At 42.9% G+C, this 12,427-nt stretch overlaps 1 protein-coding gene across 3 annotated transcripts in view; it reads right to left on the reverse strand.

Moving 5' to 3' along the window:
* Sgsm2 (small G protein signaling modulator 2) overlaps positions 1-12,427 on the reverse strand; it is a 39,602-nt gene that overhangs the window by 24,717 nt on the left and 2,458 nt on the right. For all 3 annotated transcript variants that reach the window (XM_063249647.1, XM_063249645.1, XM_063249646.1), the window contains exon 2: positions 9,523-9,598. In XM_063249647.1, coding sequence (XP_063105717.1) covers positions 9,523-9,598 — 76 coding nt within the window. The remainder of the gene's footprint in view (positions 1-9,522; positions 9,599-12,427) is intronic.

Raw genomic sequence — 12,427 nt, forward strand, 5'->3', positions numbered from 1 at the left:
ATGAGGTCACTGGATTGTATAACTAGCACTGCCAGGAGGGTAGCTGCCTTGGGGAGAAAGAAAAGGGCAGGATGGCAAGCTCTTTATAAGTGGGTACTGGCCAGGTATGGTAATGCATGGTTGTAATCCCAGCACTCAGGAGGCTGAAGCAGGAAGATCAGTGTGAGTTCAAGACCAGCCTGGGCTACATAGTGAGTTCGAGGCCAGCCTGAACTACGAAGTGAGACCCTGTTTTGAAAACAGAAACAAGGGGCCAGGGATTTAGCTCAACAGCATAAGTGCTTGCCTGCCAAGCTAGAGGTCATGAGTTGATTCCCGGTACCAAAAAATGAAACCAAAAAGTGCACAGTTAGGGAGGTAATTAGCTCTCCATAGCTGCTACATAGGAAGCTGGAGCTGGCAGATGAGATGGGAGGAACAAAGAGGCATCGCTGGCCATCACCATCAGCCTCACTCCTTATTTCTGACTGGTGTTTCCACTCAAGGACGGATAATGGGTGCATCCACTTCCAACAAACATTTCTACAGGAACCACATGTTTTCTCTCACCCACAGTGGGGACACTGGCTCTTTACTTCCATTGGTGGGGAGTGGGAGGAATCAGTTTTGCTCAACACTGAAAATAAGAAAGCAATACTCTCATTCAGACTCTAGTGGAAAGAGTAGTAATTGCCCTGATTTTCTAAAATCAAAGACAGAAATGAGATTCATACCATTTTTCTTGCCCTGCTGGGTATATGGAATAGGATCTGCACATATAAGGCTCTTAGTGGCTTCCCAAGGAGCCAGGCCATGGCCAGCTTCTCACACAATAAGCACTCACCCAATTTAGCAAGAAACTCACTGTTTCTTAGGGTGTCTCTGGACACCAAAAGCCTGTCAGATGACTGCAGCTACCTCCTCCTCAATGCTTTCAATCCTCCAGGTTCCACCACTCCTGGGCAGACCTCATGGGCACACAATCCCCCCTGCAGCACAGATTTTAGACCAAGGCAGATGTAGGTTCAAACATTGGCCCCTCTCCTTATTAGCTCATTGATTTTGGGCAAATCACTAAACCGGTCTGAGTTTTAGTTTCAATTAGAGAAAATAATAGGTATCATCTCATTGAGTGGTGGATGGCAAAAAGATACATGCAGAGGTGCAAAGTGCTTCACAATTACTGCCTGGCATGCCAAAGCTCATCCATGAGTATAGGCCCATAACCTCTTGTGCTCATACCCCACTTTCCCTACCACACTGTGGATGGTGTGCTCCTGCCTCCACACCCTGTTCTACCTAACACATTTGAATACAAACATTCTAAACTTCTCCAACCTAAAAAAAACAGTACCACCAGCTTCCTTGGCCCTGCATCTTCACTTGGCTAAAGTGTCCATTTAGTTGCTCCCTTTTATGTAAAAGTTCCCAAGAAAATCATCTGTACTTGTTATCCCTATTTCTTTTTCCACCTAGCTTCACCTTTAAAAACAAACTTCTTTGCTGGGCATGGTGGCACACATCTGTAATTCTAGCACTCGGGGACTGAGGCAGGAGGATTGTTGCAAGTTCGAGATCAGCCTGGGCTACAAGATGAGTTCAAGATCAGCCTGAACTGCATAGTGAGACGCTGTCTCAAAAAGACAAAAAACAAAAACAAACAAGCAAACAAAACCAACTTTTTCCCCCAGTGCCGGGTTTTGAATCTGAGGCATTGTGCATGCTTTGTAAGTGCTCTGCAATGAGCTACACTGCCAGCTCTGCATAGCTCTTTTAATATTCAAGTCAACATTGTGGTTGTAGGGTCAGAGATGAATGACTGGCTCTGGTTACATACTTAGCAACACACCAGAAAGTGAACACAGGTCCATGTGATTCTAAAGACCCAGTCCCAAAGACTACTGCCACACATCTTCCGTCACTATCCAACACAGGGTAATGGGATCTAGCTTTCTAGAGGGTCTTCCTTTCCTCTTAATTATTTCTGAATGCAAGACAGAAGTCAGTTGGCCTGAGAATGAACTGTTCAATCTTTAAATGTGAAGGAGAAATCCTTTTTATTGAAACTGCCGAGAATCTTAATCTCAGAATAAGCTAAAATGTCTCGGACTGCAGTATCTCAGGTGGGACAAAAGCCTCCTGTAGCACCTGCTTATTTCCCAGCTCATTAGCATCTTCTTGTCATTCCCAAAGGAGCTCACTGCAGGGAAGACCTTCCGGGCTAATGAAAGCTGCTTAGCAACAGGGAGCTGGTTAATAGAGCTCCTGTTATTTCCAGCTCTACAGATTCCACCCCCACCTCCCATTGCAGCTCATCCTCAGCCTGAAACAACCCTCAGGTTGACCCAGCTACACGAGTAAGGGCTGAGCAAGGAGGCTGGTGACTAAGGAGGGAGGACTGATCTCTTGGGCCTGGACCCTTAGCCTAGAGGCTGGTGATGGTAGAAGACAAATGGAGTCTGAGAACCTGTACTGCCAGGCCAGAACCCTCTCTCTACACACACCAAAGGTTAAAATACAGTCCCCATATCCAATCAGAGTAAACACAGACACTCTCAGATCTGGCGTTCTCTGGGCTCATGCTTTGAGGCCTCAGTTACCTCAGGCTCCTTACTGGTAAGGGGCTGTGTCTCTTTAAGCCCATGCATTACTAACTTAGATGCATGGTTCAAAACCAAAACTTGGAAAAGCTGTTACTTAATTCTGATCCTGAATGGTCTGTGTACAATTACATGATTAAAGCAACTTCCCCTCCAAGACAAGGAATGGCAAGAGATACCAGTCTATGGAGTTCATGAAGCCACACCAAAAACAGGAAGCATTAATTTGTTCCAACAGTAAGTCTTGGGGTGGTGGTGCTCGGAACTGAACTCAGAGTCTCATGGTACTAGGTAACTGCTCTATCACTCAGTAACATTTCCAGCCCCAAAGTCTTTAAAATTCAAGGTCATGGGCTGGGGACATAGCTCAGTGGTACAGTGCTTGCCTGGCATGCACAAGGTCCTGAGTTCAATTCCCGGTACCAATAAATAAATAAATTAATTAATAAATAAAATCCTAACTAAGACCAGTCTGTCACCTAACTCAGTGATGGAGTATGTATTAAATATGAGTAAGGCCATGAGTTTAAGTCCCAGCAGCAAAAGAGCCAAACCAAACCAAACAAACAAAAAGCTCAAGAACAAAGACTATGTAAACCTGATATGACACTTTAAGATAAAAAGGGGATATCAAAGATCCCTTTTCCATGATGCTGGTTTTCAGCCTACTCTCCAGGTTTGAATTCTCTGGCATCAGGGCTTAGAGGTGGCATAGCTGAGCAGCACGGCAGACATGCTCTGCTATAAGTCACAGTAAATGTAGAAGCCCCTTTACCTGGCAGCCAGGTTTGGCAACAGCTTCACAAGAAAGCTTCTACTTGTAGGGTCTGACTAGCTTCTGGACAGATAGGTTTAGGAACAACCACAGCAAATAACAATGTGCCTTTTCAGCCCAATCCTGCAAATTCTGCCCTTCTGCTTGGCTAACAGGGAACAGAAGTCTGGTTTCCTGGCCTATGGCCAGGTCTCAACGCAGGAATCCTTCAGTTCCCTTTCTAGGGTTCTCCAGGAAGGTTCTGTTTCTAATTCAAATGTTTTTGAGTTAGAAAAAAGCATGTATATTTTTTCTTTCTTTCTTTTTTGTGGTACCAGGGATTGAACCTAGGGCCTTCCCATGAGCTACATCTCCAGTCCTTTACTTTTATTTTCAGATAGTCTCAGTAAATTGCTAAATTGCACAGGCTGAGCTGGGCATAGTAGTGCATGCCGGTAATCCCAGCATTCAGAAGCCTGAGGGAGGAAGATCACTGCAAATTGAAGACCAGCTTGGACTACATAGTGATTTTGAGGCCAGACTAAATGACACAGCAAGACCTTGTCTCAAAACAAACAAACAAACAAACAATAAGGTGTCCAGACTGGGCTCAAATTTGTGATTTTCTTACCTCAGCTTCCCTAATTACTGGGATTACAGGCATAGTTCCCATGCCTAGACAAATATCTGAGAAACTCACCTGTTGTTTTCTTTTTTTTTTGGTATCAGGAATGAAACTTACAACCTCACACTTCTCAGGCAGGTGCATATACCACTGAGCTAGCTAAATCCCCAGCCCAGAGACACTCGTCTTGCCTTGTCTGGCCCTCTCAGTAACCTCTGGTAACCCTCTTCTGCCATGAACAGATGGCTAGCATGGAAAGCAGGGGTGCTAGACCACACCACACTTGAATGCTCTTGGGAATGTGGTCACTCCACAGTCAGACCAGTCTCCAAAGCTTTTACTCTACCCAACAGTTTGGAAGCAGTTCCACAAAATCCCATTCTTCCAGAACAAAGCTGAACTCTGGATGTGGCTAGAACAATGATAAGACCCAGGATATCTGGGTCTACTTCAGATTAAAAATCCATTGCTGAGCATTTTTCCAGGGGTAGGGAGCCTGGCATATGAAAATCTCTAAAAAGCCTGAAGAGTGGTATTTTGAATCAAACATGTCTAGTCTTTCCTCTTCCTTCCCCAAAGAGTCTGTGATCCTAATTCTGCTCTGTATGTGTATGTGGTGTGTGTGTGTGTGTGTGTGTGTGTGTGTGTGTGTGTGTGTGTTGTATGGAAATGGGTATGGGCGGGGAAAAAAAAGGAAGATAACATTTGAAATATCAATTCTGACAAAACATAGATTCTACGTTTCTGTTTTTCAATTTTTTGACATAAGGTTTCACTATGTAGTCCAGGATGGCCTTAAATTCAATATGATGCAGGCTGTTCTTAAACTCCTGCCTTAGCCTCCCAGGTGTTAGGATTATGGGCGTGTGCTATTATGCATGGCTAAAAATTCTGTTTTCTGTGAGTCTCAGATGCCCCAGCTCCATTTAGCTTGATATTATTGGTGACTTTTCCTGTTCACACTCTCCTAAGTGACTATGTATTGAGCCCATGGCATAGGCAGCAACTGGCAGAGGTCAACAAATGCCTTTTGTTGGGTCCACACAATTTTTTTAAAAGTGAGAATTAGTTGCCATCATTTACAAAGTGAGAAATTTTATATACAACCCTAGGCCTCTGGTTTCTCTTAAAAAAGGCACCAGGAAACCAGGGCCCACACTTTGGTAGGAGCTGAATAGTACACTTTCATGCAGACAAGGAGCTATCAGGTCACCCTGTCCCTGATGCTTCCTATTGTCTTTGCTTGTGGATATTCTTTTGTCTGACTCTGTAGGCATTTAAGTTTGTATTGAAGGTCCCAGGGTACCTCCTGAGGAGTAGCAGCACTGGGCTGCCTTTGCTCCTGGACTGAGTTCAGAACCCTGGAGATTTGGGGGCCTGGTTCTAGTTCAGCAACTGAAGTTTGCTAAAAAGAAAAATTATTCCTTTTGAGTGTGATATTCCAGCTTGCTAGAAAGAGCCTGAGCTTCCATGCAGGAGTCAAAACCAAAAGCCACACTGCTTCCAGAGGATTCTGGGCCAAGTGAAGAGCAGACAGCTGTTCCTCAAACAAATGGTTCTTCTCCTATTGGTGTTCCTTCAGCCTCTATTTTCTTATGTCCCACAGCCACCCAAACAAGGTACCCAGGCACAAAATGTTTGCATTATTTGATTTTGTTTTCTCTAGTGTGAGTGCTTCAATAAAGCTGAGCACTGAGCCATGCAAAATTTGACCACCTGCAGTCTTTGTAGCAATGTCAGACATGGGGGGCAACAAGGGAACACAGCACAGGTGGAAAGAAGTAGCATTCTAACACTCTTTCATAGCTACTTAATGTAAGACTGGTTAGCCTTTTCTCCAGCATAGATGATGCCAAGAAAAGGTGAGATCAGATTACTCTTTAAAAACCTGGGAATCAGTACATCATCTCGGGGAACCAGGAAACTTATCCAAAAAGTAGGGGGGAACTGAAATCCTGCAAACATTTTCTGTACCCTTATACACTAGGAACACTCAAGCACCAACTCAACCATCACAAAAAATTCCTTAAGGTGGAAATCACTGTCATGATAAAATTTTTTTTCCCCATACTGAGGGTTGAATCCAGGGCATTATGCATGCTAGGCACTGAGTTACATCTTTAGACCTTTTTATTTTTTATTTTCAGAGTCTTGGTAAGGTGCCTAAGCTGGGCTTGAATTTATGAACCTTCTACTTTAGCCTCCCAAGTAGCTGGGATTACAGGTGTGCACCACAGCACTCAGCTTCACTGCCTTGATTTTAAAAAATGGAGGATGACAAAAGAAATTTGCCCACGGTGATTTAAGTAGTCACCAGGATACAAACTCCAGTGTCACTCAGAATGTCTCTGCTCACAGATACTCCTATTATGGTCCCACACTCCCTATTATGGCCCCACAGCTGCATTTCATTTTTCTTTTGTCTTTTCTTGCTTGCTTACATTCTTGTTTTTTTTGTTTGTTTGTTTTGTTTTGTTTTTTTTTGGTATTGGGGATTGGACATTAGCCTTTGCACTGAGCTACAGCACCAGTCTTTTTCTTTATTTTTGGTTTTCTGAGACAAGGTCTTGCTATGTAGTTCATGCCGGCCTCGGACGTGTGGAGATCCTCCTCCCTCAGCCTCCTAAAGTGATGGGATTACAGGACTATGCCACCATACTTGGCTTCATCCATGGCCTTTTAAAATTAGTTTGATACAAAGCCTTATTATATAGTTTAGGTTAGCCTTGAACTCACAGTAAAATGCTCCTGCCTCAGCCTCCCCAGTGTTGGGGCTATAGGTGTTCTAACACTTTCACAGTTACTTTAAAGCCTGGCCTTTTTAAATTTAAAAAGAAATTTATTTTGAGACAAGGTCTTGCTAAATTTCTAACCTACCCAGGCTGGGTTCCATACTGCAATTATCCTACAGTTTTCTGAGTAGCTGGGATTACAGGCAAGTGCCAGAATGCTGGCTTCCTTTATACTTCTTATCACTACCTTTTTTTTTTGTCTTTTTGAGAGAGGGTGTTGCTGTACAATTCAAGCTGGCTTTGACCTAATTTTCTAGTTCAGGCTGGTTTCAAACTTGCAACAATCCTTTTGCCTCAACCTTCCAAGTGTTGGGATTACTTCCCACATCTGGCTACTATCTATTGTTATATATCTATCTGTGCAATGGTTTTCTTTCTGTCACCCTCAACAGAATTTAAGTCACTGGGGCACAGACTTTGTCCATTGAGTTATGCCATCTTCCTGCATGGAAAACTGTATTTCAAGCCCTTAGTGAATGTTGTTGGAGTTATAGGAAGAATAATAATGTCCACGTTGCTGTCAAAAAAGCATACTCATAACTCATACTTGGGAGGCTGAGGCAGGAGGATTGCCATGAAGATGTAAAAGGACTGTCAGCCTCAGCAACAAGTTGAAGACCAAAACCTCAAAAAAAAAAAAAAAAAAAAAAAAAGAGCACACTTTCTATGCCAGGTGTGGTAGTCCACACTACGTAGTCTCAGCACTTGAACTGCCTAAGGCAAAATAATCACCTTGAGTCCAAGGCTGGCCTGGGCTACAAATTGATTTTAAGGCCAGCCTGAACTTCCTTTCTAGACCCTCTCTCAAAAACAAACAAACAAACCACGCTGTTATGCTTTGTGTCTGGATGTTCCCACCAAAGCCTCATGCAGTCGTGGGGGGGAGCTTTTTGGAGGCAGCTGGATCTAGTTTATGAGAAGGTTCATTGTCTAGTGCTGGGATTGGTGATGTGAGTGTTATACCCATGGGTAGTCTGCATATAAGGGTCCCCTTTCGTTCCTGTTGCTTTTAGCATCTGCCACCACCATGAACTGTTGCCCCTCTGCCACACCACCCTGCTTTGGCACCAGACGGTTACGGATTGAAACCTCCACGAACTATGAGCTACATAAACCTTTCCCTCTTTAATTCTGGGCACTGGATGTTTTGTCGCAGCAACAAAAGAAAGTTAACCAAGACATATCCCAAAACTACACCTTCTGAATGTGTTCTCAGGTATGCCCTGGGTTTCAGCCTTAGTGTAGAGCACAAGTGTAGAGCCCTACTACTGTATATGGGCATGTGTATGAGCATGCACACACAGTCATGTACAGGAAGAAAATAAAGACAGGAAGAAAGTTAAGTTTATAGAAGGTTAAATTCCTGGAAATTCAAGAAAATTCTGTATTTAGAGATAAGCTTTCTTCTACAAAGGCAAAAAAATTTTCAAATTGAGCAGTGTGTGGTAGGCACACTTATAATTCCAGCACTTTGAAGGTTGAGGCAGGAGGAGGATTGTTGCAAATTTGAGACCAGCGTGAACAACAAAATATGCTCAAGGCCAGCCTGAACAGCATAGCAAGACCTTGTCTCAAAAAGACAAAAAAAAAAAAAAAAAAAAAAAAAAAAAAAAAAAATCCTCAAGTTGAGAAGGAAGCAATGATCCATTACAAATTTTCTTCTTTGTATGGCTAGGAAGCTTTGGCTATACCTCCTGGTCCACATGCATGTTCTTTTGCATCTGGTGAAGCATGTGGAAAGTTAGGATGACCAAAAAACTGTTTAGGATTAACCAGAAAGTAAATACGGCACAGAAAGCACCCCCGTACTACCAACTGTTCACCAAAACTAAGGCAGGGATAATTCAGAGCAGTGGCTTCCAACCCAAATTACCTAAAGCAGGGATTGAACTCATGACCTCATGCTTGCCAGGCTGGCACTTATGCCACTGAGCTACATACCCTCATAAAGCAGTAGTTCTTAAAAGTATACTCCCTGGACCAGCACCATCAGCTTCATTTTTGAACTTGTTAGAAATCCAGATTCTCAGACCCACTCTAGATCTACCAGAAACGTAAATTCCAGGGCTGGGATGCAGGAATATCCCTTAACAAACTATTCAAATTACTGATGTATGCTAAAATTTAAGAATTACAGGAACTGGGGGCTGGGGATTTAGCTCAGCGGCATAAGTGCCTGCCTTGCAAGCAGGTAGTCGTGAGTTCGATCCCTGGTACCGATAAAAACGAAAAAGCCAAAAAAAAAAAAAAAAAAAAAAAGAATTACAGGAACTAAAGTATAGCGATTCTTGGGGCCTGAAGATCCTGATTTAGCAGGTCTAAAAAGGGGCACAAGGTTGGGGCTGGGGATTTAGCTCAGTGGCCTAAGCACCTGCCTTGCAAGCAGGCGGTTGTGAGTTCGATCCCTGGTACTGATAAAAATGAAAAAGACAAAAAATAAATAAATAAATAAAAAGGGGGCACAAGGTGATTTCAAAAGTTTCTGGGTTGATTTGGACTTGCAGTGAGATCTGAGAGCTACTAAACTTTTTTTTTTGTCTTTTTGAAACAGGGTTTCTATGCAGTTCAGGCTGGCCTTGAGCTCACTTTGTAGCCAAGGCTGGTCTTGTACTCACAAAATCCTCCTGCCTCAGCCTCCCCAGTTCTGGGATTACAGGTGTGAGCCACCATGCCTGGCTGAGCTATTAAACTTTAATACTTATTTTTTCTGGTCCCAGGAAAATGTCCTAAATTCTAAATCTACCTCCCATTATCCCTAAGTCATTAACTCACCACACAGAGCAATGATGTGGCTGCTATCTTCATGCACAAATTTCCTGGTGACAGCTTCCTCCATTATTTGCTTTACCTGTGGACAAATGGATAGCATGGTTACTTAACCATATTTAATTTTTTTCTGATCAAAGGACTCAGGAAGGCTGAGGGTGTAGCTCAGTTGTAGAATGTGTACTATTCACGTGTGAGGGCCTAGCCAAAAACCGAAAACCTCCAGGCAGGTGAACAGTCTGGTTCTGCACTGTTGCCTGGGTTTTAGACACTCACAGAGGTCACAAGTTTCAAAGGCAGGGGAGCAAACTTTCTTCAGCACAGCCTGCTGTAAGCCTTTTGGAGAGGAAACCAGGAAAAATGATGTCAAAACCCACCAACTAGTCAGTGCAGAGGTTCTAGGGTAGGAGGCAGTTTGCTCAGACGCACTCAGATGGAGAAGGACTTCTGGACAGAACCATGTCCTTTAGGGACACAGTTTCAGTAGACACTCCTGAAAAACAACCTGTCTCTTTCTCTCCCTCTTCTTAAGATTAGGGCTAGGCTCATCCATGCATTAGGGATACTTACCTCAAGCTCCATCTGGGTTCTAAAACCCTGGTGTTTTGGGTTACTTTCCAGATACAAAAGCTTCCAAATATCTTATAGAGTGAACAGTCACATCTTCCTTAACACTTAAGGGGTCTGGCGACATTGCTCAGTGTACTGCCTAGTATGTGTAAAGCCATGGATTCTAGCTCTTCACAGAAAAAAAAAAAAAAAAAAAGCAAAACCAAAAAACTTAAAAACTAAAAGTTATTTACTATTGTAGTATTTATTTATTTTAGTACTGGAGGTTGAACCTAGGGCCTTCGTGCTGAACTATATTCCCAGCCCTTTTCTGTTTTTTGAAACAGGGTCTCACTAAGTTATTTATGCTTAGTTTGAACTTATGATCTTTCAACTTCAGCTCCCCAGATTGTTGGGATTATAGGCATTTGCTACCATGCCTGGCTTACTTACTGTTTATTTTTACTATTCTATAAACATACAGGAAAGTTTATATAAAAATTTTACAGCTTGGTAACTTTTCACAAATGAAACATTTCCATAAACCATCATCTAGAGCAAGAAAAAGAATATGGAGCCAGCAATTCAAAGTGTCCCTGCTTCATTATGTTCCCCTCTGGTCACTACTCCTGCCCACTATCCTGCCCACTATCCTGACTACTAAAACCACTAGCTTTGTAGATTTTTATACCTTTTTAATAAATCGAGAAAAATTGTTTTTAAATTGAGTAATTTGAACTAGGTGTGGTACTGTGTACCTGTAATTCTAGCACTGGGAAGCTGAGGTGGGAAGGCTACTGAGTTCAAGGAAGCCTGAACTACATAATGAGACCCAGTCTCCAATCAATCAATCAATCATATATATTGTACTTAGCATGGTATTTGGTAAATGATTTGTTTTGCTCACCAGTGTGTGAGATCTGGTCACGTTGTGTACAGTTATCAACTGCCCGTTCCCACTGTGTGAACATACCACAAATGACTGGCATTTGAGTGGTTTCCAGTTTTGGGCTGTTATGAACATTACTGCTTTAAATATCCCAGACATATCTTTGATGAACATATATGGTAGCTTTTTAAAATTTATACTTCTAGTTAAGGAATTTCTAATGAATATATTCTGCTTTATGCCAAAATGCTCTCCAAGGTGGTTGTACTAATTTAAACTACCATCAGCAGAATATGAAGTTCCAGTTGCTTCCAACACTTAATCCAAGCACTGGGTGATGTCTTGGGAATATGCCAGGAGAGAGATACTAACTGTAAGTTAGAGACAGATTTCCTCAGTCCCAGTGTAAAATCTTACAGATAAACTCTGGGTATAGCTAGTCTTTGCCATTCTTTGGACAGGTTACAGGCCCTGGCTCCCAGAGCTCCTCACTCAGCACTGTACAGTTTGGAGAGTGGTACAGCATGCAAGCCCTGGTGAGGGAGGAGTGGGAGGAAGAAAGAGGAGAGCAGATGGGCTGGAAAAGTTCATGGTTAGTGGTTAGGCAAACAGGGGTCAGATCAGATCGATTCTTGTACTCTAAACTGTTAAAAGCTTCCTAGATTACTCCCCAAGCAGTGTTTGTGTTAAAATGGCATAATGTCACAACTAAAAATCTATAGACATCTAAAGCAGGCTGGTGGGGCATGTTTTGGGGGATTAGGAAGGTTCACAGGTGCTCCAAAAATTACATTAGCGGTCCTTTGTAAAAGGTCAGTTTTGCCTACAATCCCCCCCTTCCCCCCATCTTTTTATGGTACCAGGAATGCAATTCAGGACCTTGTGCTTGCCAGGCAGGTGCTGCACAGCTGAGCTATATCCCCTGCCCACTCTATCTTTTTTTGTAGTACCAGGAACTGAATCCACAGTGTTCACACTGAACTACATTCCCAGCCCTTTTGAGACATGATCTAGATAAACTCCCCAGGTTAGCATTGATCTTGTGAGACTTTGGCCTCAACCTGCTGAGCAGCTGGAATTACAGGCATGTGCCACCAGATTCAAAGCCTGGTATCTCTGTTTTTGGTGTTTTGTTTTGTTTTGAGACAGGGTCTTTATATGCGGTTCAGACTGACTTTGAACTCAGTTTGTAGCCCAGGCTGGTCTGGAACTCAAGTGATCCTTTTGCCTCAGCCTTTCAGAATTCAGAGAGCTGGGATTACAGGCTTGCACCTTCACAGCTGGCTGTTACCTCTCTCTCTCTCTCTGTCTTTTTCTTTTTTATCAGTATGGGGGATGGAACTCATGACCACACACTTGCAAAGCCCCAGCTTCTATTACCTCTTCTTGTAGGAAAGAATGTTTTCTTGTAAACCAAGCATTGAAAGGGAAATGGAAATACATGTAGTTCAGAGCAGGTCAACCTTTGTCAGA

The sequence above is a fragment of the Cavia porcellus genome, unplaced genomic scaffold (genome assembly GCF_034190915.1).
Source record: "Cavia porcellus strain 051 isolate PalLab524CR breed Dunkin Hartley unplaced genomic scaffold, mCavPor4.1 scaffold_6, whole genome shotgun sequence".
Classification (NCBI taxonomy): domain Eukaryota; kingdom Metazoa; phylum Chordata; class Mammalia; order Rodentia; family Caviidae; genus Cavia; species Cavia porcellus.